This window comes from Polistes fuscatus, unplaced genomic scaffold (genome assembly GCF_010416935.1).
Source record: "Polistes fuscatus isolate 324 unplaced genomic scaffold, CU_Pfus_HIC Scaffold1, whole genome shotgun sequence".
NCBI lineage: Eukaryota > Metazoa > Arthropoda > Insecta > Hymenoptera > Vespidae > Polistes > Polistes fuscatus.
In genome coordinates, this window is record NW_025112997.1 from 13672874 (window position 1) to 13699439 (window position 26566).

At 27.7% G+C, this 26566-nt stretch overlaps 6 protein-coding genes and 1 non-coding gene across 19 annotated transcripts in view; 3 read left to right on the forward strand and 4 right to left on the reverse strand.

Annotated features, from left to right (window-relative positions):
• Positions 1 to 5404, reverse strand: part of LOC122514779 (prolyl 4-hydroxylase subunit alpha-1) — a 287725-nt gene extending 282321 nt beyond the window's left edge. The window contains exons 1-2 of one of the 2 annotated variants that reach the window (XM_043631843.1): positions 5390 to 5404; positions 4050 to 4227 (exon numbers count right to left, since the gene is read on the reverse strand). The gene's annotated coding sequence lies outside the window, so the exon portion shown is untranslated. Of the gene's footprint in view, positions 1 to 4049; positions 4228 to 4944; positions 4963 to 5389 lie in introns of those variants that run through there. The other variant, XM_043631834.1, reaches the window with a different exon arrangement.
• Positions 3053 to 3145, reverse strand: Trnay-gua. Its single transcript has 2 exons — positions 3109 to 3145; positions 3053 to 3088 (listed from the first exon to the last, which is right to left on the reverse strand). It is a non-coding gene; the product is annotated as a tRNA-Tyr (tRNA).
• A 178-nt stretch (positions 5405 to 5582) lies between the features above and the next one.
• On the forward strand, positions 5583 to 7554 carry LOC122514799. The gene is made up of 4 exons (XM_043631854.1): positions 5583 to 5917; positions 6019 to 6144; positions 6227 to 6424; positions 6492 to 7554. Exons 1-4 carry the CDS (start codon positions 5779 to 5781, stop codon positions 7193 to 7195), a joined length of 1167 nt encoding a protein of 388 aa, XP_043487789.1. The 5' UTR covers positions 5583 to 5778; the 3' UTR covers positions 7196 to 7554.
• Positions 7555 to 8220: 666 nt separating this feature from the next.
• Positions 8221 to 13431, reverse strand: LOC122514809 (pyrroline-5-carboxylate reductase). Of its 5 annotated transcripts, none has more exons than XM_043631894.1 (10): positions 13117 to 13431; positions 12744 to 12849; positions 12141 to 12605; positions 11272 to 11505; positions 9947 to 10084; positions 9805 to 9875; positions 9278 to 9448; positions 8983 to 9195; positions 8741 to 8906; positions 8221 to 8589 (listed from the first exon to the last, which is right to left on the reverse strand). In XM_043631894.1, the coding sequence occupies exons 4-10, from the start codon at positions 11351 to 11353 to the stop codon at positions 8465 to 8467; spliced, it is 966 nt and encodes a 321-aa protein (XP_043487829.1). In that variant the 5' UTR covers positions 11354 to 11505; positions 12141 to 12605; positions 12744 to 12849; positions 13117 to 13431; the 3' UTR covers positions 8221 to 8464. The 5 variants fall into 5 exon arrangements, with proteins under 5 accessions (XP_043487829.1, XP_043487821.1, XP_043487811.1 ...); XM_043631886.1 differs by having other exon boundaries at positions 12744 to 12885; XM_043631876.1 differs by having other exon boundaries at positions 12744 to 12888.
• Positions 13432 to 14121: 690 nt separating this feature from the next.
• On the forward strand, positions 14122 to 19242 carry LOC122514832 (transmembrane protein 135-like). Of its 5 annotated transcripts, none has more exons than XM_043631927.1 (10): positions 14137 to 14224; positions 16247 to 16326; positions 16890 to 17020; positions 17108 to 17234; positions 17319 to 17473; positions 17544 to 17775; positions 17866 to 18033; positions 18103 to 18243; positions 18323 to 18489; positions 18569 to 19242. In XM_043631927.1, exons 2-10 carry the CDS (start codon positions 16267 to 16269, stop codon positions 18681 to 18683), a joined length of 1296 nt encoding a protein of 431 aa, XP_043487862.1. In that variant the 5' UTR covers positions 14137 to 14224; positions 16247 to 16266; the 3' UTR covers positions 18684 to 19242. The 5 variants fall into 5 exon arrangements, with proteins under 5 accessions (XP_043487871.1, XP_043487862.1, XP_043487851.1 ...); XM_043631916.1 differs by lacking the exon at positions 14137 to 14224 and adding an exon at positions 15050 to 15448 and having other exon boundaries at positions 15604 to 16326; XM_043631919.1 differs by lacking the exon at positions 14137 to 14224 and adding an exon at positions 15051 to 15448.
• Positions 19243 to 19372: 130 nt separating this feature from the next.
• On the reverse strand, positions 19373 to 22145 carry LOC122514859. 2 transcript variants are annotated; one of them, XM_043631955.1, is made up of 6 exons: positions 21852 to 22145; positions 21682 to 21769; positions 21275 to 21608; positions 21005 to 21192; positions 19945 to 20933; positions 19373 to 19845 (listed from the first exon to the last, which is right to left on the reverse strand). In XM_043631955.1, exons 3-6 carry the CDS (start codon positions 21605 to 21607, stop codon positions 19565 to 19567), a joined length of 1791 nt encoding a protein of 596 aa, XP_043487890.1. In that variant the 5' UTR covers position 21608; positions 21682 to 21769; positions 21852 to 22145; the 3' UTR covers positions 19373 to 19564. The 2 variants fall into 2 exon arrangements, with proteins under 2 accessions (XP_043487890.1, XP_043487885.1); XM_043631950.1 differs by having other exon boundaries at positions 21682 to 21774.
• A 261-nt stretch (positions 22146 to 22406) lies between these two features.
• LOC122514872 lies at positions 22407 to 26566 on the forward strand. 3 transcript variants are annotated; one of them, XM_043631967.1, is made up of 7 exons: positions 22407 to 22650; positions 23184 to 23374; positions 23609 to 23948; positions 24057 to 24304; positions 24424 to 24618; positions 24719 to 24994; positions 25862 to 26566. In XM_043631967.1, exons 3-7 carry the CDS (start codon positions 23801 to 23803, stop codon positions 25904 to 25906), a joined length of 912 nt encoding a protein of 303 aa, XP_043487902.1. In that variant the 5' UTR covers positions 22407 to 22650; positions 23184 to 23374; positions 23609 to 23800; the 3' UTR covers positions 25907 to 26566. The 3 variants fall into 3 exon arrangements, with proteins under 3 accessions (XP_043487902.1, XP_043487910.1, XP_043487919.1); XM_043631975.1 differs by having other exon boundaries at positions 23184 to 23265; XM_043631984.1 differs by lacking the exon at positions 23184 to 23374.

Below are 26566 nucleotides of genomic sequence, written 5' to 3' on the forward strand. Positions count from 1 at the left end.
AACATCCCACTCCTGAAATTTGTAAACTCCCAGAACACATAAGGACATAAGACTAACTAACTGCTACTTCCTACTACCTCGCACATAAGAACATAAGATTATAAGATTAACTAATTCTACCTCCTACTACTCAGCACATAAGGACATAAGATACTTCCTACTTCCACCCGTAATGTCCGACTGCCCTTCTGTACCTTTCCATCGAACATCGAAGCCTCGGCCTCCCTCCACGGGTGACGCATACAGCCTCTGTTCCCTACACTTAATCTTAAGAACGCCGATATCCTAAATAAACATCCGCACGCACTCACACTAGTGCAGGCGCAAACGTGCACGAACCTGCATGAGACGTTTACACTACGTAATAAGAAACGAAGTAATAAGAATCGTAATTTGTTTCGAAGGCTCGTTAATTTGTAGATGAGGGAAACTAGCGATGAACATCGTAGTCACGAACGTAATCGAGCGTTAAAAGTTTCGTTGGCGCCTCCGTGACGAGAGATAGAAACGAGCAACCGCGTGCAAAACGGTTCAATTTGTCCGACCTGATTCTCTTCTACCCCCTTCTACGCGACGAAACCATGCACAGCTTTCAGGCCAATTTCGGACTGGGAGAAGCGAGTTGGCTAAGCGCAAAGCGAGCGCGACTATTGTTATTCAAATGATCAGGAGGAGATGGACAAGCACGAGCGACGATTTTACAACCGAAAATGCTAATAACGCGACGAAGCAACGTTGGACAAATATTTGACGACCAGGACTCTTGGATTAACGCGCCGTGTTAATGCCAATTGTCGATAATTCAATAATAACAAAGCTGCCGTATCGTTATTACAATTACATTTAAATATTCAATTCAAAAAACTTTAAATGATTGTTTAACGTCATTTCTTTTGCTCCTTTACTTTTGTTCATAAATTTTCACTAGTTTCATTGCGCCATTCTCTCCCTCCCACACCCATTCTCACTCTATTTCTCTCTTTTTCTCTTTCTCTTTTTCCCTTATCATTTTTTCACTTCGCGACGTTTAAAACTTATATTTCTAGTTGTACCAGCCAAGCTGTCCTAAGACTTTAAAAGATACTTTTCAAACTTAAGACCGACTCTTTAAGATTTCATGACTTTTAAAACTCTCAAGAACAGTCTTTTCGTGATCAGATCAACCAGACTATTCCTTTTTGGTTTTTTTTTGTAGAGATAATTCTTTTTTTGGATACTTCTCTTTTTCTCTCTCTCACCCTTTGTAATATGATGATCAAAAATTTATTTAAAAGAAAATTTTTTAAATGTAACAACAGAACAAGAAATTGATAGCAATGAAGATGAAAATGTCACGTGAATGTAATGTACAATTAAAACAAATTCAATTCTTGAATGCATTGTTGAATTCCTGTAATTGTTGTACGTTATACGAAGAATCGTTTATGTGAAAACAGTAGTCGCAATATCTTCGGCATATTACAGGAATTCGCATTATACGGAAGTATATTGTACAATGTAGAAACATGATCTAGGAAACTTATTACTGGCCTTAAGATTACCATCTTCCCTCATTCAATTTGTTTGTTAACGAGTAAGAAGATCAAAATGCCAGAAATTACGATGATACGATGAAATTAGAAGAAAGTGGAAAGAAAGAGAGAGAGAAAGAAAGATAGAAAAGAAAGAAAAGAAAGATAAAAAATCAGAGAATCGGAAAGTATGCTCCCGCGATCGTAAGTTATCGGTTAGGTATCAAGCGTAACACCTTCCGTTGTTGCAATAATTTATCGGTGGTGTATCGGCGAGCACACAATGTACCAATTTAGTACATATAATGCTACTCCCGCGCGTTTGAGGTAGCAATAAATACGGAGAGAGTAGTAATAAATTATGGTGCAGGTAAAGGACGATTAGAAGACAGGCTATAAATTAACGCGGATATATACTGCAGCCTACGATACGATGTCTTATAGGTATATACCACGCTCGATAAACTAGAGAATAAAACCTTTTTCATATTTACTACTTCAATAAAGTGCACGATTTGATAATCACTATCAATCGGATTTTCAATTCTACTTTAAAACAAAACAAACAATTAATTTCAATGCAAATTTATACCAGTAATATATAAGTAATGTAACATTATTTATTAATATATATTATATTATATCTCATTTTAAATTATACGACACAATATTTCTGACTCGATTATTGGTTTTATAAATAAATTTTAATAAGAAATTTGAAATTCATTATCGATGCAAAAGTACACTGTAGATACTTCTTTAATTAGTATTGATATCGTTTATAATTTTTGATTGCTTCAAAATATCAATTTCCATTCTACAACATTTTTATAACTTTCGTATATTGACAAACGCTCCTCTGTGAAATAACTGCAACAAATATTTTTTTTCTCAATATCCAAAAGCATTTATTTATAATACCAATTCGATCTAAAATATTTAACCATATCATTTAAAATGAGATATCCGGTATATATATATTAAGTAATTATATATTATAATTATTAAAATTATCATGTTAAATAACATATTTATGTGATTTTAAATAAGTTGTATATAATCAAAACAATTCAATGAAAGTTCTAAAAAATCTACGATCAATGTAACCGAAGAAAGCTTCGAGAATTTACCGATAACGTGAGTTATTATCATACGAGATAAAACACTTTGTTTACTGATCGCGCAAACGAAATTCCGCGTTATCGCCTTCATTGCAGAAACAGCTGCATCTAATATGCGCATATTCTTCCAGGTGGCAGCAACTATTGGATACGTAATCGTGAAAACTATTTTAACACATGATAATATATAATATTTGTTTAACAAAATTTAGGAACATAAATGTCCTCGTTATTTTCTCTTACATTTAAATTCAATGTTTTTTCTACAAGTAATAATATTTTTTTTAAATATGCACTTTATGAACAATAAATAATTTTATAAAAATGCAAATAATGTTAAAAATTATTTATAAATATATAAAAAACACGACCACACTTAAATAGTATGTGGAAAATAATGCAATCGAAGAAAAAAAAATATCCTTCGAGCCGGATTTGAACCAGCGACCTATGGATGTCTCCTTTTATAATACCAACTACAGTCCACCGCTCTACCAACTGAGCTATCGAAGGAGTTATGAACTCGATGAAATTTTACCAATATAAATCAAATTGAATCATTCTTATTAGTTTATTATATATTTTGCATCTAATGAAAAAATATTCCTATATAAAAAAAATTAAATAAAATCGTACTATTTTTTTATATACTTTGTAATCAGAGGATTTATCAAAAATAATTTAAAGCTATTATTCGAAATTGAAATAAAACATTATTACCAAAGAATCTAAAATATTTTTTCAGTAATCGTCCTTGAATATAAACGACAGTAAAAGTTATATTGAATATACTATGTGAACGTTCTCTCTGCCTCTATTGCAATATTAAATATACGACCTTCAATTTTAAATATCTTCAAATTTTACATTGTGCTTTTTAAATATTTTTACGAATATTCATCTAATTTAATTGATTTAGTATTTTAACTTGTATTCAACTATCGTATCGGATTACAACAAAATCCATACTATATCATTTACACTACGAATTAAAAAAAGAAAAAAAATCAGAAAATTCTCGTACTATTTTATCAATTGTTTAAAAAATAATAAATATATCTAAAAACTGTCAAATATAATTATTAATAATTAAATTTTAAAAAGTTGTTATATCATGCAATTAAAAAAAAAGATCATATAAATTCGAAGTATAGGATTCGCCGACTATCTGTAGCGTTAGATCAAGGAAAGGATAGGTTTGCCGATTCTCGAACAGCTGATCGATTCGATAATTCATCGACTTTGAACAAAAATATATTTTTGTTTGTAAATACGATTGTATTTACAAACTTCCTAGATGAAAAAGTAGACAATACACATACGAGATATATTAGAATTGATCTTGAAACATTGTCAAATTGGTACTTTTAATTCGGTGAAATGGAAATACGAAAGTGATAACCTAAAAATTACTCACCGGAGATGCAGATTATTAATAATATGTCAATTAGCTTTCGTTCCAAGGCGCTGCTCTACGTCGAACTCGCGACGATCTTCAGATTGGACAGGCATGAGTCAATTCTTGGTTACGTCACCTTCGTAAAACGATTCGTCGTAACTTGATGAAACTTTGTTTACACGCACTGTTCATCGTTCTGAAAAAAGAAACACCGTGTGACACGAACGAAAGGAGACATCTATATGGAAATTAATGTTATACCGATTGAAAACAATGTAGAGAAAAAGGAGAGCACTATCATGTCGGTATGTTACCGATAAATATTTCAAATAGAAAATGGCTCCAAGCAAATTCATAAATAAAAGATATTATTTCGAAATTCTATTAGAAAATTCTTTACGGTATTATACTATTATTTTCTATTCAATATAATACAAAATAATCATGAAAAACTTGTTTCGACATTTTTCTCATTATATATAAAGATAAATATTAAGAAATTATTTCCCGAAAAACTGTTTTAAGGAAATAGAAAACGCAAGATATTAAATTTATTAATATTAATAATCTAATTGTAAGTAGAAATAAAAATCAAGATATTAGACGAAAACAAATCGTAAGCTGTGATATTACTGTTACTACTGCTAACCTAATATAAAAGATAAATGTTAATGAATTATTTGTTTTTTGATTAAAGTATAATGACAAACTTGATCATAAAAATCGATAGCAAAAAATGCTAAACAAATTAGATTTGAAATGTGTTAGAACTAACAATGAGATAAATTATTATCATCGTTAGAGGTCTTATTCAAATTACAATATACATAACAAATAATAGAAAGAAAATGTAACCAAAGCAGGATATTAATAAGTGTGAAAAAAAATTAACGGAAAAAATATAATCTCATACTATTCTCTTCGAAGTCTCTTGAATACTGCCAAATATAACTAAATTTTCGATCACGTTCACTTCGCCGTCTAGCGGTATTTTAACTAACTACAATGCCGCGAATAATTTTCAAAATAACCTTGTAAATTAACAAATTTTTAGACTTTATAAAATACACGAAATATTTATTATTTTAAAGTCTCATTATAGATTAATTGTAAAATTAAAATATATAAACTTATATATGATTCATACGACCAAGAATAAATTAATTTCATATGACCTAGATTAGCATCGAATGTTAATTATTTTTTAAATTAGGAAAATATAAGGTAATTTTATTTCATCTTTACGTCCTATTTATGAAATCACATGATTATATTCATTTTACATGATTGATATTTGATAATGGATATAAATTAAATCTTTGATGTTAAAATGAATAATCCTGGTTAATATAACTTACGTTTGTACATAGAAGTTTTATATGTGATCTATCGTATTCTTTTTGCATATAGATTCATATTAATTTACTTTTTAATCAGTACAATGACACAACGAACTATTAAATTAAATGAACTTAAAAAAGTATCTTGATTATCAAAATATGCCATTCAAAAAATAATTAAATAAAATATAACCTAAAATGTGATTAAATAATAGTACAAAAGTAAAAGGAGTAACGTTACAATATCTACCAATTACTTACATTTTTAAATTTAATTTTGATTAAAAAATGAACTTTTCAGTAAAAATTAAGAGTTATGAAAAAATGAATTGTATTGAGTAGAACGGTTTAGAATACTTTTGTATGATGTCTACACAAATAATTTTAAATCTGTGTTATTTTAAACAATGGAAGATACAATAGATCAAGACTTAGCACAGATAGATCCATTAGTAGAAACTCTCACAACAAAGGAAATGGAATGGTTCGATAACAATAAACAAGTAGAATTAAATCAACGACAACCACAAACTCAATCATCTTACTGTAAATATAAAAACAATATAAATATATACAAATACCTTCTATGTTCTTATTTTAATAGATTTATTTTATTTTATTTTTTATATTATTAACTTCTACATTAGTTCAACCTGCTAATTTTACTGAGACAACAAGCAATACGCAATGGTGGAAAAATTCTCCTATTACATCAATGGATCTAATACCAGAACATCAAGAGACATCATCGATAACAACTTTTGCATTACTTAGTATACATTTTTTTTAAATTGATATAATTACAAAAATATTATATAACCATTTTACATATATTTGTAATGAATTATATTTCAGGTGATCAAGTAAATATACCATCACCGCCACATGTTGCACAAGAAACAGAACATAGCATTAAAAAGCCTATAAAGTCTAAAGAATTAAAGACAGAAAAAAATAACAAAGATAATATACGAGTTAAACACCCAGAAAGATGGAAAGTAAACATAAAAAAAAATGCAAGATTAAGAGGAGAACAATATGTCGGAGTTGGAGGTAATTATAAATAATTAATATTATAGATTACTGCATATAAAAGAATTGATAAACTTTTTATATATAGGAAAAGTAGTACCAGCTAAAACAATAGGACCGCCATGCAATTGTCGTATGCGTTGCAGTAAAAAAGTAGATGAACAAGCACGAAAAGAATTACACAAAGTCTTTTGGAAAACATGTACATGGGAACAAAGAAAGCAATACATTGCACTTTCTGTAAAAGAATCACCAAAACAAAGAACTCGCTGTCGTGGAAATGTTAAAGCAGAAGAACGTAGACAAGTTACATTTACATATTCCTTACTTTTAAAAGGCGAGTTTATAACAGTTTGTAAATGTATGTTTCTTAGTACATTTTCTGTTTCTGAAAAATTTGTACGACATGCAATGGATAAAAAAAGATCTTCTCCTGGGGGTATTATTGGACCTGATCAAAGAGGAAGACATACGCCAAAGACAAAGAAAAGTGAAACTGTTAAAGAAAGAGTCCGTGAACATATTAAATCATTCCCAATAGAAAGATCAATAAATCCTAAAGATGGAAATGAGAAAAGATACCTAGATTCTGGATTGAGTATAGCTGCAATGCACAAATTATATGTGTTAAAGTGTCAGGAAGAAGGTGTTCCAGAAAGTGATATTGTAAAAGAAAGTTATTACAGAGAAATGTTTAAAACAGAATTTGATTTATGTTTTAAGCGTGCAAAAACAAAAGATAAAAAATTTATTCCTAACATTACTGATATTAAAACGAAAATAAGTAATTAAGATTTACATTCTTTATATAGTAAAATATTGTTTACTTTCTTTAAAAGTAATTCTTATCTTGTTATTAGTATAATAATATGATAAATGAAACAACAAATTCATTAAAAAATATCGCATACGAAAATATTTTAAGAAAAAGAAAATTGTTAAAAAATTTATTTTTTTATCAATTTTACAAAAGATATAGAGAGTATACTTCAAATACTGCCAATGTAATAAATATTAGATCTCTTCTAAAAAAAGGTCAAAAAAATAAAATATATGTAAATAGATATGAATAATATAATAAATAGGTGCCTGCAATATCAAATAAAGTTTATACTCTACTAATAGAATAAATAAAATGATCTATCAGGTTATTTTGTTTATTGGCCTTACAATATTTATAAAATTATAGTAATTGTAAACAGTATTGTAAGAAAAGTATTATATATTTGTTATATAAGATGTATAACTAAATCCGCTTGTTATTAAATCTAATAATCGTATATTTATTATGTATAATAAAAAATATCTATAGATTTACATTAACAAAATAATGATAATTTGCTAGTTTTAAAAAAACAAATGCTTTTGCTAATGTGATATAATGAAAATAATATTATTCTTTCAAAGAGATTCGTTTATTTAATATTTTAATCTCTATTAATCTTTTTTTATTATTAAAAACATAGCAGTCTTTTTTATTTAGATTTCTCCCAACAATTGTACAAAATTGTTTATAATTCTATTTATTTTATATTAAAGTTATATAAAAGAATATAGCTCAGTTAAATAATTTATATTATCTGTTATTTATTTATATAACAGATTTAATCATGAAAATGATTAATATTTCGTAACTCTGAATTTGTACAAGTCGTTCGTCAAAATAATTGTGAAAATAAATGTTATTTCGGAAAAATTCATTTAAATGTTTTTGTTTTGATAAATGCATTACTTAATATTGCCTATGCAAAATTATTTACAAAAACAAATCGTTTTAAAACTAACAATAAAAATCTCACTAATGTAGTCTACGTATAAATAATTCACGTACATACAAAAGAAAAAAAGAAGAGAGATCACCAAACGATTTCAAAGACAAATAATAAAAGTTATTCAATGGTAAAAGTTCAAAGAGTAAAATGACTTCATCACTACGAACGTAAAAACTTGGACACCCTTGAAAAAAGTGTATCTATACCTAAGATCTATACATAAGAGTTTATCTATACCTCTCAATTCGCAATTTTCTGATATTACTTACAAAATAACTTAACTCAATCGCTAGTTCTCCTTTTCCAAAGTAGAGTTAACTTCTTTACATCGACGAGTGGCTGATTCTACAGCACTAATAACTGCAGCTCTTAATCCATGTTTTTCTAATTGATGAATTCCAGTTATTGTGGATCCTACAAAAAAACGATATAAATGTATTAAATAATTTGATATTAATGATTTTAAATGGTCATTAATTTCATACGATATTCGTGAATATTTTAATATTAATTAACACGATGGAGATATAATATCAATGATCGTAATTCGATTAAATTTTCAAACCTGCAGGTGAGGATACGTCATCTTTAAGCTGACCAGGATGAATGTTAGTTTCGCGAACCATAGTTCCTGCACCAAGGACAGTCTGAGCCGCTAATTTATACGCTAGATTTCTCATTAATCCCATTTTTACACCACCATCTGCGAGAGCTTCAATCATCATGTATACCTATCGTATACATTAACATATATCATATTTATCTGTCTATTATAAGTCTCATTATAATTCTGATATTATGACTTACATATGCTGGACCTGATCCAGCTAGAGCAGTCACTGGATCTATCATGTTCTCAGACACTTCTTCGCAAAAACCAACGGAGGAAAATAATTTTTCGGCAACTTCTGCTTCTTTATCTCCTGCATTTGTACCACGACTAAATACTGTAGCACCACAGCCAACGAGGGCAGGTGTATTAGGCATTACTCGTATTACTGGAGTCCCTTTTGGCAAGGCCTGTACTTATGATAAATATTTTTATTTAATATCTATAATATTATATACAATGATTTTTTTCGCTAATCAATAATACCTTTACCTTTTCTAAAGTTGAGATAGAAATGCCCATGGCTATAGAAAGCAACAATTTTGAACTATCCTTTAATTCTGGTAATATCTTGGGCACTACTTGTGGTTTTACGGATAAAATTAAAATATCACCATAATCTATTACAGTTGAATTACAAAATACTGTTTTTGATCCTATATCCTACAATAAAGAATTATGCGATTAAAAAAAAAATGATTTAATGTTAGATAAAAAGTCGAAGTGAATTGGCATTGATGATTTAGAGAATTTTAAACGCTATAAATGTGTTTTTAAGCGAGTTTTTTTAGAACTATATCTCTTTATATATTATATAAAGAGAACAGTAGATGTTTCACGTAAATCAAAGTGTTTATCACAAATAAATATTTGATAAGGAACTCGGACATTGAGCCGCGAATAATCACTTATAATATACATAACTGTACATTTCCATATTTTTCATATATTAGATTTCGAATTATTACATCAAATATTTGTTTATATAATAAAAAAAAACAACTAAAAATATTAAGTACCTTAAAACTTTCAATACTGCTAACATCATTTGGAAGACAACTAGCGAGCATCATCTCGCCTTTACTCAAACCTGTTAATACGATTAATATTATTATTATTATTATTAAAAGATTTTTTAGAAAAAAAATAAATAATATTTACCAGCTCGAATGAAACCCTTGGCTAATGCTTGAGCCATTTTTCCTCCGCCAAGAAAACCAATTTTAAACATATTAGTATCAATATTTAACGATACTTTCTTCTTTTTTTCTTCAATGTCAGCGAGATGCTGATCGCTTACTAAAAAAAAAACCGAAATTATCGATACTAAATAAAGGTGAAAATTTTCATTAAGTTACTAATTATTCGCGAAATATTATAATTATTTTTATTAGAAAGAAAACTGTTCAAAATTAAATTAATCGTAAAAGATACTGTCAAATGCGCGGTTTTGAATCGACAGAGAATGTGAATGAATGACGATCACTTCACGATTGCGTTATTTACAAGTAAATCTCCCTTTCCGAGTATTCTTTGACTTGTTATCCTCATCGCTTCCTCGACCGTCGAGATGCACTTTGAATTTTTTTCTTGTTTATGTAATCTTCAAAGAGATAACGCACAAGCTTATATGTGAGCTTTAGTACCGCGTGTTTTATATAAAGTGACACGTACTTTAGTTTTGTAATATAACATACTGTATTTCGCGGTTAAGCATTGTGATTTAAATGCATTCTTAAATGTGCACCGACCGGCTGAACAAAATACATCATAGATGAGATGACCATATCCTTGAAAACGTTAATCAAGTTTTATTTGACTGAAATTTCACAATATCGTACGTACTCAATCTGAACCATTGATATTGTACTTAGCTATGTGTTTATAAACCATGTGCACTTTGCATCGAGTTGAATAAATAGTAGAGCAATAATAGAGCGATAAGAGAGCTTTAAAGTAATCTATGTTAATACCTACTTCTAAAAATAAAACCTCACGAATTAATATTAATCCAGTGTACTATATAACAATATATATGTATATGCATACATATATATATATATATATTTATTGTAAAATAGGTTGATACAATCATATAATCTTCAGATAAAGAAAGTGCTGATCAATTACGAGATAATCCTGATAGTGAACAAAAATGGAAAAACAACCTTGTCTTAAGTAAGGCCATCTTTTCGGTTTATCCTCATGTTATATACTTGTTTACATTTCACAATTAGTCACATTAAGATAACAAAAAATATTTAAACAATATTTTGAAGGCTCAAGAAAGAAAGATACTATTGAACGACTGATTAAATTCTTTCATTTGTAGTCAGCAGTTAATTGTGATAAGAACTTATTGAAAATACCGCATGCAGTATTTCATTGGTCACCAAGAAAGAAACGTCACGATTTGTATTATCGTTTAACGTGATCACGATATTTATATCTTACTCAATTTGTAAATAATTATTTCCTTGACTTACCATTTCGTATGTTTTGCCGCCGTCTAAGTCGGCGCGTTAGTTTAACAAGTTCCATCGTACGCGGTATTAAAGTCAGTCTCATTTCGACGATGGACAAAAGAACTTTATAAGATTTATTGCTAATAAAATCTTTATCGATCGTATGTCAAAAAATGTAGCGTAAAATTTGATCGTTGTTTATGCCGATAAATTATCAAGAAATTGTTTGGTAACGTAATTCGAAGTTTAATAAATCTAAAACAAAAAACAAAACATATTATTAGATATAATAAATATAATTAAAAGATTAATCAACACCACGAAAATATTATCGTGTGAAATGTTATTATTTAGGAAAAAGTTTCTTCGTATTTGAATAATATAAGTAAAAATAAAAAAAAATTCGACACATTTTAAAGTTTTATTAAAAAAAAAGGAAAAATACAACTCAGATAAGTAAACAAATTTTTTATTTTCATGAACAATTCCATTCATTCCACATCATGTAATATCAGTATGTGTGACACAGAGCTGGTTCGAGCATTTTCAATGTGAAATTGTGATGTTAAAGATATGCCTCTCTTTAGTCGACCATGCGAAAAGTCGATGAAATCATGAACAAAATTGACGAGATTATAGTTTTACCTCGAAAATGGCAAAAGATGGTTGAACAAAGAAGCATATATTTTATTTAATAAACTTTATTTAAAATGTGCAAAAGCTTGTTTTACTTTGTTTTTAAATTACGATGAAACTTTTTCTCCAACTCAATATATCATTTTTCTACTCTACTCATTATTTGAAAATTTTTGATAAAAATATGTTTATTGTTAAACATCAAGTATAAAGATGTGTTTATAATGATTTATACAAATTCACATATTACTTACCAATCATGTATATATATCGATAAAATGTAATCAAATTTCTTATCAATATTTTATATGATTTATATGATCTTTGAATAAAAAATTAGTACACTATCACCGAATAATCGATCGGAATACTAATTAATTAAATGGTTGGGTTCATGTTACTTTCGAGTCTACGAGAGTTTTATTTGAGCACTTATTTATATACTCATGTTGCTTCGAGTAAAGTTTAAAAGTGACTGTTACTAATCGGTGTCTATCTGATACGGAAAACTACCTATGATAAAACCAATTGGAATTCAAATATAATAGTGTGTCGCTTCTTTGTTAACGGTGTATGATACATTTACTAATCTCTTTCGGATAAGAATAACTGGACATAATCAAATACGGTCAATGATTTATAATTAATCATTCTGTTTTATATCATGATTTCTCAAGTTACGATAATATTTTTATAAATATTCCACGTACATCATATTTCTGTAACAAAGATATAATAATCACTTAAATAATAATCTTAAAAACATAAAAAAGATATCTTTCCTGGTCTATATACATGACCATCACTAATGTAAAATTAACAAAGAAATTTTTGTGTTTCTCTGAATACTTTATTACCTTTATGAAAATCATCTTTATGGAAGAAAAAACGATTTGAAATTTTCCGCAATTTTCTGGAAAATGCTTTAAAAATACTCGTCTTCGAAACATTTGAAGGCCGTATCTGTGATTCCAAGGATTTCGGATGATTGTGTAGAAACTACTTAAAAACAGATTAGCCTATTCCCGTGATTTTTATTTTGAGTGTTTATTATGTAAATTTTATGTGTTGTTACATAAGAAATCTTAAATGTGTGGTTGCAGAAAAAAATAATTTCTCATATTTAATTAATATAATAATTATTGTAATTTTTAAATATCTCGTATTTAATTCATGTTATAATTAATTTAATAAATATTTTGTATTAATAATAAATATGTATATAGTTACCTGATAGAATGAATTTAATGACTGTTTTCCATCGATTTAAGAATTATTTATTCATAAACCTCACTTATATTATTCGTTGTAATATCTACAACACATACACACTTAATTTTAAATATTTACTGATCGTATTAAAGCACACTGAAGAAGTCATAAATGATGAATTGAGCAAAGGAAAAACAATATTTACGGATCTTTCAATTGCATCTTTCAACCTTTACGCGAAACTACACAATGTAAAAATGATGCAACTGTTTTAACACGACAGTGCGCATTATCCGAGTATAGCCAAGGTTTGAACGATACTGAGAAGATCCTGCAAAAGACAGAAATAACTGTGCCATAAAAGTATCAATCTGAAAGAATATTTTTAAACTATAATTTATATAATATTGCAAATTTCACATAAATATATAGTGTGGACATTTAACAATTTCATTAAAAAATTGAAACTGAATAAAACTAATGATTGAAAATTTATTACCGGCATAATAGTATTTTACTGTACCCTTGGATACAAAAAACTTATATTTATTATCGATAGTAAGTGCTGACACAATTGTAAATGTAAAATTGTTCTCTTATCACCACAAAAAAGTTGGCATAGAATCACAATAACAGAAAAAAATGAATAAGTGCTCTTAATTGCTCACTAATTGCTCAATCAAAATCCATAATTGCTTACTTTATTAATTAATTATTTAATTAGTTATTAATAATTGAAAAATCAAAAACATTTTTTCTCATTTCTAAACAAAGCAATGAAGTTTTCTATTGTTTTTTGTTTTCAAACAATTGCTCACTTTTTGTTTGTCCGGCTTCTCAACTTTATTTTATTAAATATTTTTTATTTATCGTTAATTAGTTGAAAATAATTATTACACTTTAAATAATTATGAAATGGTGACGTCATGAATAGGAGATATGTTATACGCATGCGCATCAACAAATTCAAGGCGCAAGCGCAATTTGAAACAAATGAATGTAAAATTGGTATATATATATATATATATATACCTGCAGGGGATATATTTAAAAGTGATTTCTAAAGTAATAACCTATAGGGTAGTGAAAAGAAATAAGTTAATCGTTCATAATGTATAAACAATAGGTAAATATTTTGTAAATTATAATTTTTATTCGTTAATAAGAACATTTATTGCATGCCTTAAGCGCGAAACTTTTTTTTTTAAAAAACAAAAAATATAACTGCTAATTAAAATAACAATAGTTCTGATAGAAATAGTGACCATTTTATAATTTCAATCAAATATGTCGTCTGATAATTTACATTACTTTGAATATGTATGTGCATTTATATTCTTTATCGTCTTAAAAAAGAATTGTCACGCATACGCATAAAAGCGTACGTCCATTTAAAAATTACGATTTCATTGTTCTTATCATGGAGATTATACAAGGAGCACGAGCTCCATGTATACAAATGGGATATAAAAATAAGTAATCATTTAGGTTGTTTATATATATATATATCATCATCATCATCATCAGCCTATACTGTCCACTGCTGGACAAAAGCCTCTCTCATATTGAGAGGTTTTTAGCCTTAATCTTCCTCGCTGGCTAAAGACGTGTTGGAAGATGGTGTAAGGATGGTGTGTTAGGGAAATTTATAGGTTTAGACAAGGATACTGGATGGGACAATGGATTCCCCCGTATGGTCTTGGGAGATAATCCAAGGCTTGCGTAGGCAGGGTCGCATCCCTGAAGTAGGTCTATCCTCCACCGGGATCGTGTAGGAGTACCTACCCGCTACCTTGATATATATATATAAGTATAAATAATTGAAATGAAATAAATAATTATTTAATAATCGTAAAAAATTAGTAAATAGTAATAATAATAATAATAATAATAATAATAATAATAATAATAATAAATAATAAATTTAGATTAAATCCTAATCATTTAATAAAAAATAAATATTAAAAGTAAATTTTATTGATAATAAAATTCAGTCAGAGATAAAAATAATGTCCCATCTGTAATTTCCGTCTTTGTATGAGATCAGCTGCACTCTCACGATTGAAATTTTTGACTGCTCACACATTGCCCATTTTTATTTTTCTAAATTTTTATTAATCTTATTTCTAATATTTTATTTTTGTTATTATTATTTTTTGTTTACATACAAGTCATGGAGATTAAGAATTATTTGCTCCTTCACGCATCGGTACGTTACTATATTCAGAGCATTATAAAAGAAATATTAGCGCTACTAGTGGTGAAAAAAGAAAACTTAAATATACGATTTACGTGGATAGATTTTAGCAATTAATACGTTTGAGTTCGTGCTTTTTGTGTAGTCTTCAAGGTTGTTATTGTCAATTTGTTATTCAAATAACGATTCGAATATTCAATAAGATATTTATCGGTCACTCGGTGACCGATACATATATACATATAATACATACTTTACAACATACTTTAACTTTATTCTTCGAACTATTCAATTTTCTACAATTGTAGAAGTTCCTTTAAAAAACATTAATCTTTCGGACACAAATGCCAATTCCAAAGTCTACGCCAGTGAATTATAGTTGACATTTGTTTTTTTGTCCTCATTATCAGTTTTCATATTCGTAAAAAGTGCAAAAAAAAAAAAAATTATGTAACTAGTTGTAAGTGCGCATTTGAAAGTTTCTTTAAATATAATCTTCGAGTTAAATCGTTCTGGTCAATGTCTAAGTGTTTCTTATTGGAATATAATATTGTGGTAAATAACAGTACTCGCGTGTTACGTTTAACCTCGTCTTTTATCATAGAGACAAAAATAAATTCGAAAAATTTACACATCATTTTTTTCGTTCAATTTATGAATTCTTTTCCCTATCGAATTATTATAACATGTTTTACTTTATTTTTGTTTTTTGTTTTTTTTAACAAGCTTGTCTAATCCACGCAAGCAAAGTATTGTTGAATAAATAAAGAAATATAAAATATTTATAAAAAGATAATCTTATCCTCTCTGATCTCATCCTTTATAAGACGAATTATAATTTAAAGCTTAGAATTTATAAACATAAAAAGAAAAAATAAGAGAATAAAATGCCTAGTAATCTCAGTAAGTTCATTAAGTTATCATGCAAGAATTACTCACATCTATGGATAGATTCATGTATTTCTGCGGCGATGGGTCTCGGATTGGACTGTTTAGAAGAATCTCTGAAAATCTATTCAACTGTGTATATCGTATGTATATATTTTTTTATACATTTTGTTCATATTTTATACCAATATATCTTTGTAACTTGACTGTTATCACGTTCAGTGATAATACTACATAATTAAGTAAATACCATTTACGCAGAAACGTAGAATAAATATTGCCTTTCGTTATATTTTTTATATCTTATCATGTGTAGTTATATTATATATATATATATATATATATATATATATATATATGTATGTATGTATGTATACAACATAATACAGACAAAACAGGATATAAAAAAATGCATATACATTAAAAAATAAATTATAAAAGTAATACAAATTAAAAAATAATAAAATTAATACAGAAATATAAATTTCAATAATATAATAATTATAAATTCATCTATATATGAGCCATTTATTTTGAATCTATTTTTTTCTGCAAAATATTTTTTATGACAGTTAACTTTAGGTGGAACATGTTACTACAGATAACAATAAACAACTGACAAATGGACTTAGGCTATTTTCAAAATAAACTGCTCATGTATGAAACATAATCGTAGGGAATTTAATTAATTTGTAATCTATTACAGGCAAGTTTATTAATTAATCGAAGAAAACTAACGAAAGATGTCATAATACGTACGATATTGGGAATCCTCCAATCTTCGGCATTTCTTTCTATGACTGCATTTAATTATTCCGCAAATATTTGTGCTTTAAAGTAATATTAATTAAATGAACATTTAGAATTTTATTATTACTTAATTAAAAAATTATATGTTTTGTATCTTAAAATATTATGTTTCAGTCGTATCCTGGGTGGTATGAATATTTGGACAGTATCTTTTTTACCTTCATTTTTATCTAATTTAATTGCAATTATAATAGAAAAACCAACTAGACGTACTTTATTATGCCTCTATGTGTCAAATATTGTAAGTACATAATAATGTGTAATTATTCTCAATTGTTTAAATGTCATTAGAATATATTTAATATGTCTCTATATTTTATTTCAGGCAACAGAAACCTTGTTTAATATGGGTGTTTGGAGAGGATATTTTCCAAGCATGCCATATGGACAAACATATATTTTTGCTGCAAGTATAACTGTATTACTGTACTTACATCGAACTAAACGTATCAATCAAGACTCTGTATACAATATTATTAGGTAATATATACTATATCGTTTTTGGTAGTTTGTCAAAATAAAATTTATATATGTACATGATTTACTGCAGGTTCGTCATTGGTCCATACGAACAATTTCAAAATTGTAACCAAGAAACTAAACATTTACAAACAACTACTTGCACTGAGTCTTCAGACTCAAATCAAGAATGTAAACGTCATACTTTTAATATTATTTTGAAATCTTTTGAAATTTACAAACAAATAATAAATAATTTAAAAAATAAATATAAACATTGGTCTTGTCCACATCCTCATAGCTGTGCTCATTATATATTAATGGTATAAAAATTCAAATTTATTCAATATTTTTACATATCGAAAAACTTATTTTCTTTCAAATATATGTTTAATACTTTTTTCTATCTATAGAGTGGAATAAAATTATTTAGTTATGGATATGGTATTCAAGTAGCCATTAAATTAATTCTTCAGAGTCCAAATATTTTTAAAAGACCAAAACATATAAAAAATATATTATTTAAGAAACAATATTTAAATATTGCTACATTTCTAGGAGGATTTTCTACACTTTACAAAGTATATTTTTTCATATAACTTTTTGTAACATTAAAATTCTTCATGTTATTAATGTAATTAATGTTTCAGTTAACCTTATGTTCATTACGAAGAACATATGATAAAGATTCACCAAAATTTGCTATCCCTGCTGGATTGATTGCCAGTATAGCATTTATTGCATTTCCAAATAATACCTTAGCTTTATACTTCATGTGGAAAGGGCTACATGTAATGTTATATTAAATAGTAAACATTTCTAAACTATATTTGAGATAATAAAATAATTATTATTTTATTTTTGTTATAGTTAATCTGGAATGAAGGAGTAGAAAAAGGAATATTTCCTGAATTTAAGTGGTTTGTTATTTTTCTATATAGCTTTTCTACAGCAGTACTTTTCCATGCAGCTATTGTAGAACCACAAAATTTAAGGTCTTCTTATTGGAAATTTTTATACACAGCATCTGGTGGAAGGTAATCTTTTATAATTTCATTTATTCTAAGTTTTCGTAAATTATCATTCATATAATATATTGTAATTTAATTATTACAGAATAGCAACAATATCACGTTCTTGTTTAGAACCTTTTGGTATGAATAGTAATAAATATCTGCAAGAAATATTGGTAAAAACTAATACCACTGATCAACATACATTTTTATTTTAATAAGTTTGATGAAATTTTAAAAAAATCGTGTATTATATTTTTCTATATTTAATAAGTCAAGGTTGCATCAGGGTTGTTCTTCTATCAAAACGTAATATATTGGTATTTTATAGTTGTAACTGCATAATCGTTACAATAATAGAATAAGAAACAAGAATACTAAAACAGATATTATTACTGATATTTACCGATAATTTTTTTAATTTTTATTATAATATTCTGTTGTTGCTATCATGTTAGCCAAATTATACTAAAATCACGGTAGAAATAGTGTTAAATTTGTACAGTAATCATAAGAGGAAAAGAGTACGATATTATAATAATCAGAATTTCAATTTCAAATAGTTTGATGTAATATTGAAATCAAAATATGAACTTGAAATAATTTTGAATCCATTATAAAATATGTTGACAATAAAATCATTATATGCTGTATATCTTGAAATTAGTATATATGAAGTAATTTCATTTTATAGTATATAGTGATAATAAAAGTGCCTGGACTTTATAATCTTGTATAAAGTCAAATTATACTTTTGTAAATAAATATTTAACAGAATTTAACATTTATAAATCTAAATAATAAAAATATGTGATAAATATAAAAGATAAGAATGCGTTGAAATATATAAAAAATACATATAAAGATATAGAAAAATTGATTTTTTATCAAGATACAAATAAGATTGTTATATGTATTTATTGTTATCTTTTATTGGGAATAGGTATAATTTTCAATAAATGTAAAAAGTTTCTATACATAATAGATATAATTTATTCAGTAAAATATATCTATAAATTTATTCGTGTTCTTTTTCTTATATTTTTGCAGTTAATGACTTTAATCATCAACATAACAATCCGAAATTGAATAACACGAACTATTTTTGCTGTTTAACAATTTTTATGGCCTTATACATTATATCGTCCTCTCCTTTATGTCGCTTTCTCTTCAATCTTTTCTTCGTCCTTAACACATTATCCCAATTGATTTGACTTTGCATTTTCAAATTAGTCTTATCAACAATGCCAGGTATGATATCAGATTCTAACATCAGGACATTGGACTTTGTTGCTATTATTTTAATAGGTTGTAAATATTGTAAAGAATCAATTTGCCAAGGTAATATACCAATTGGACATTTTGTCCAACTGTATTGTGCTATAAAAATAAAAATTTTCATGTATATATAATGTAAACAGAATTATATTATTTCTATTATTATATTAGATAGATAAGCGTAACATTTTGTTCACTTACCATCTGTTAATTTCCATTGAGTGTTACGAATTTTGTTATCTCCTAATTTTAACTTTTTTAATGGTTCTTCTGTTCTTTTGACTTCACCATTATGTTCAGAATTTACTTTATTAATATCTACGATTGTAAATATTTTTTCATCAGTTTGACTATTAAGTCCATCAAGTTTACTATTAAAGTCATTCAATACATAAATTCGTATTAAGTTCAATAAATATTTCTTTTCATATTCATCAAGTTTTGGTATTACGAGTTGTAGAAAAGGTGATAAAAATTTACAAGTAAATATATTTGCATTAATTATAATGTCTGAGAGAAAATGAATATCAGTTAAAAAACGTGGAACTATATTTGATATGTTTAAGAAAAGCGCATTTCTCAAATTTGGATGATTCTTATTTATTTTCTCTTCAATTCTGAGATTTAATATTTTTTGAGATAGAGTTTTATTCGTTTGTCGTAATTTATGTTGCAAAATACAAAACATTTGTTGAGTAAGAGTTAGTTTTACAAAACCCTGAGCAATAGTATTTATCCATAAAGCTGCCATATGTCTTTTATTTTCTGGTTCCTGTTCATTTCTTACTAATGTAAGTAACTTTAAGATCAAAGCTTCCAACATATTAACATTTTGTAATAAGATAATAATATCTTCCCAAAATTGTATTACATCTATTGGTAATTGATCTTCGTCATTAGTTTCCATGTCATCTTTTTCAGAAAATATAGAAAGAACATCTGTAGTTAATAAAAATGCTTCACTTTCTATTAATGTATTTAAAACTATTTTTTCTTTATTAATAATTTGATTGTTTCTTCCAAGATATCTGGATATTTCAACTAGAAGAATGGCACGTGCTGCTGATAAACTGTATTTCTTTTTAATCTTAACATTCTTCAATTCCACTACATGTTCAGTATCTTCTTCATCACTCTTAGTTTGTTGTGTTAATTTAACTGCATATGTACGTAAATCATATAAAGTTTCTCTATAATAATATAAAAATATATAATTTATAAAATCTTATTATGTATATCACCATTTATGATTGGTACTTACTGTAATTCCTTATCTGGTATAGAATTCACTAGATCATAACCAGCACGAATATATAAACCGATAGCTATCCACAGTTCAATTAAATCTGAAAACGCTTCAGTGTCTTCCAACTCATTTACTTCTATTACTTCTGCCTTTTTATTATAATATTTTTCTAGAGCTTTAGCCTCGGTGACCCAATATTCTTCCTTCAAACAAAATCCTTATTTTTGTTCCATTTCTAATCAATAATAATCATAAATAATAATATTATTACTTAAAAAAACCTACATGCAACCATGTCAGCAATAGATTGGCAGCTAATCTCAGAACATCAATGGATGGTAATTCATGTCCATGAGCAGCATCATGCCTCAAATTAACAACCCATTCTGGAATGTTAATTTGTTTAGCGATTTGAAATAAAGATGTTTGCTTGGTATGTCCAATATTAGAAATATGATTCAAAAATCTCATTATGGCAGTAGAATACATTAGACATAAATCATTCTCATAGTCTATAGGTAATTCAGCATTATCGATTTTAGGAGTCCATTCGCGATCTCTCAGACAAACTTGAAGGATGGATAAAGTACAATCCACTCCAACAGGTACTTTTGGCATTCTAAAAATCTTCAATGTTATTTCTTGGTTCTCACAGCATTTACTTGCCGCAATAATATTTGTTTATATCTTACCTAGCCTTCCACGCCAAAAGTATCTCATATGCTTTGGTCTGTTCATCATTGTTGTTGGAGTAAATTTTTTCGTATACTTTATGCCACTCTGCCCTTTTAAATTGTTAAACATTACGGTATGATACATATATATATATATCAATGAATTATTTAATTTATTAATTACTCACGGTGAAAACCACGGTACTAATTTAAGGTCTTCACGTCTGCCGAATATAGCCATTGTACAACACGTGCTCTAATAGTACACCAAAAAAAAGCCGGGTCTCATGCACATAGTTTATCTTTTGACATTATTAATTTCAATTGTTAAGTGATAATATATAAACAAGAAACTTCTAACAATCTATAATTATTATATATCTTCTATCTTATACTTATACAAAATATATTTGATAGAATTATTTCAATCTCCCATTTAAATGCATTATCGCATTTAAGGCGAGTTTCTAAGCCTGGAACTTTGTAAATGAACTTCACTTAAAATGAATCTTATTAGTTGTTACATTTACCAATAAACGTAAGTATTAATGAAGATTTTTTTCTAAATATATTGTAATGATAAAAAAAATCAAAAACAAAAGAGAAATAATTTATGTAAATTCAATATAAAATCATTTAAAAATTAATTTTAATAATTTGGTTGGATAGTTTTTTCTAAATATATTTTCTAAAATATCATCTCTTTGAAATATTTATTTTCTCTCAATTTAAATAATATTTTGAAAATTTTATTATTTAAAGAAATAATCAAAATTAGTTGTAGACAGTTAGGAAACTGTGCAAAACACAATATAAGAAAGACCGGTGAGCTCCCAGCTGGCTTAGCTAGAACCCTCTAATGGACATACATCAAAAGCAAAACAGCCGAAAAGCAATGGCGGCCATTGACTGAGAAATTGATAATTTCAATTTGGAAAACTTTGGAAACATGTGATCTACGTGCTTCGATAAATAAAACGATTAGAGGTATATCTTTGAGAAATCATTTGAAAATATTTTATTAACTTAGGTTTATTCCACACTTGTAACGAATTAATGAAAATATAAGCTCTAAATGTGCTGAGATATATATTAATTTGTTAAACAAATGTGATTCCTTCTAATATTCGTTTTTAATAATCATTTGATATATATTTTTAAACAGATAATGGAAATAAAAATGATTTTAAACTTTGATTATACGCGTGCATTTATTATAAAAATATTCTTAACCGTTAATAAAATAATATGTCCAGCTACACTAAAACAAAGTTACAAATTGACAGATTATAAATTTATAGGTTATAATACTTGATTTATTATCTATGTAAATTCATTTTTAAATGTCAAATGATTAATTTGTTATAGTATATATATTATTGAATTTTGAACGAATATATTTTATATTATTAGTGATATTTCTTGTTCCTTATTATTTACATTTTTAGAATCAAGTGTGCTTGTGCAACAAAATAATAGTGAAATAAAAAAAATCATTGTATTTTGTCTTTATATTACAGGTTTTAATAAGAAGTCTTAAGACATAAGCATGTTATTAAAAAAACTTTTGAAGCAACGCGTTGACCTATGCGTTGATCACTGGTACACGGATTTAACCAATTGTATTCAGCTATATCCTATATCAATTATTACATTTTTGCATCATATAAATGCAAGCGTATTATATAAAATTTAAGAAATAGTTCAAAAGGTTAGCATTAACCTGTACGTAAGGTATGAACACTGCTTCAGCTTTTTTAAAAAACATCCTATCTTACCGCTATAAAAGATTATATATATTTTTGTATGTAAATTTACGCTGCATTTTGGTGGTAAATCTTAATTGATATGTGTTTAGCATATAAAGGAATACGCTTTATTTATTGTGTATTATTTCTTGCAAATGGAAATCACTAATATTAAAAATACATGTAATTTGCTATAGGTGTGGCCAGAGGGTGGGGGACTGGTATTGCTTGCAAATATAGAAATGGCACGCAGTATTTGCAGGCAATGGCGAACAAACGAATGGATCAACATCTAAGTCGGTCAAGCATTGAGTGGTGGTTGCTGGCAGATGAAGTAGAAAGGAAACACGACAGGCAGGAAGGAGCAAACTAACGAGCGCGTCTAAGTAATGAGCGAGACTCGGCATCATCTTCGCTCGGTTTCGGACTTATACGCAGCCGACGAAATAGAGGTGCTTCTTTTGGAAGAAATTCGTGACTTGGAACCGCCACCCTCTGCATATTCTAAACCTGAGGATATTCAAGACTTCGAAATCGGTATAAAAAACATTCATATTCATTATATATTAATGCATATACTTTTGCTTAATATTTATACGTATACTATTACATTGTTTGCATATGGTTATTATACTTTGTTAATAGCAGGTAGTAGAACAGGGGGGCGAATTAGCTCCCAATCATCGGAACTGGATTCACCAGGAATCCATACCACATTCCATTCCTGGGACTCGCACGCAAACTATCATGATCATTATGGCCATAATGACCATCATAGGCATGGCCCTTCCTCAAATACACTGCCATGGCCACGAACTAGTCATTTGGTTCTTTACTGCGACATACAGGGTCATCTCAAAACAGCTACTGGCGCTGTTCGACTCCTACTACTTGTGAGTGGAATTATATAAAAAAGAAATCTAATTATAGTAATATGTTTTAAGATGACAAATGATTAAAAATGATACATAATATTTTTTATATAGAATTATCTGATAGAATTATTTTACAGATATCATCCGCAGCTTGTTTGGTTACTTTATGCAGTTCTGGTACTGCCAAAGTCAGTCTTTTTATGCTGCCTCTACCCGGACGTTTGAGATTCATGATATTTGTCGCTGTTCTCTGTTTCTTGATAACTGCATTACTTCTTTTTCTTGATATTTCGCACGTTATTTATGTATTTCCTTTCAATTGGTCTAGGCTGGTAAGTTGTCACAAGTTGTCTGTTATTATCCATCTTATTAGAAGACTTTCAGATAAATATTATTGTTTGACTTATTATTTTTAAAATGTTATCTTTGTAGAATACATGGGTATTCACTGGTATAGGCTTATCTTACTCATTAAGCAGTGCGCTATTGGCATACTCCATATGGGAATACCATAGCGGAGGTTGGGTACCGCGCCGCACACGTTCCCAATTATCTGCTGCTGCAGCACTTGGTCTCTCGTGTGCTGTTTTAGCATTTGTACTTTCTCTAATACAAAGCCGCAGTGGGTCAAATTATGAGACTCAGGATATTCACAATCACACACCAGCGCCACTTTACAAGCCCGTTGACAACTCCTCCTCTTCTGGGGTGAGTAATAGTAAATAAAATGTTCAATATAAATAAGAATAAAAAACATCAAGATGGAGCATGTTTTATATTAATTTCTGTTTCATAAAATATATTTTATAATGTTACACCTCTAGTTCCTTTTTATAATAATTATTTCAAAGATATGTTAATAGACTGTTATTATTCATAATGTGAAGACAGATATTAAAATAGTTATACAATTATTATTTTTATCAATAATATACAAATTAAAATATAGATATAATTTTCTTTATTATATTACCTTTTTAATTATTTTTTATTATATACGTTTAATGAACAGATTTGTAAAAGGACACTATTATATTAAGGAATAGACAATAGTATGTAGTGTGATATTCTGCTACAACAATGTGTGAGTCGTCTGATAGTATTATAAGAATGTGTATACGTATCAAAAGCACCTTCATTTGGTAGCTGGAAATATACAGGATGTTCCTGAAATGTGTTCTAAATACATAATATTCATTTCCATAACCCAAATAAATAAAAAAAATAAAAAGTAAAAAAATAAAATTTTATAATGTCATTACAATAATATAAACTTGTAAGACCTTTGTTAAATTTGCAGTACAAAAACAATAACAAATATCAGACTGAAGTAGTGTTATAATGTACGAAGATTATAATTAAAGTCAAGAGTGATTATCCATCTAGCCGATGTATCTATTGTGCAGGGATAATTAATAACATGCTTTAAATTTAAGTACAAGGCAAGGAGACATGGTATTTTCTGAGCCCTGTTACATAAAGTTTTTCGATTATAGAAATATGTAAGGCTATTAGTTGAAGTTAATATTAGATCAACCGACATTGTAACGAACGAATTTATTTTATTATTTACAGCATGCGTACAACGCGTTTGCGTATAACGCGGGGAAAGTTAAGTAAATGTAAACGATGATCGTTAGACCTATTTCTCAAACGCGACTCAAGGAACGAGATCTGGGTTACCCTTTGACTGACTGACCATATGTTACTGCATGATTAACTTCACGAAAAGCACTGCTGCCACTGGTTGTTATAATAAAACCCTCGTACATATTTAATATAACGGTCGTTCCTACGTTCGTTCTACGTGCTGTGAATACCTCACTTTGATTGAATTTAGAATAGAACATCATTAATATTTATTGATCGTCGATCTATGTTATACATTGATTATATTAAAACATATTGTTGTTTTTAAGTATATTTAGTTATTATGCACAATGTCGACTAAATTCGTTCACACACACGTAAATCGAACGTTATGTAGTTTTCGAACCCACCAAAGTAAACGCTGTCCATGTAACACGTACACACACATATATATATACAACATATTTACATAATACACATAATATATCAATCATCATCGCGTATTCATTTCTCGATTAAAATCGCAGAAAGAGCGTTAGTTACTATATTAAACTAATTGTATTATTTTTCAACGATGTATCAGTGTAGAATGAATTTAAATTCTGCAAAAAAAAAAAAACTTGCAGTAATATCAGAAAAATACAGTTATAGAAGTAATAAAACAATTAGATAATGGAAAAAAACTTAAAA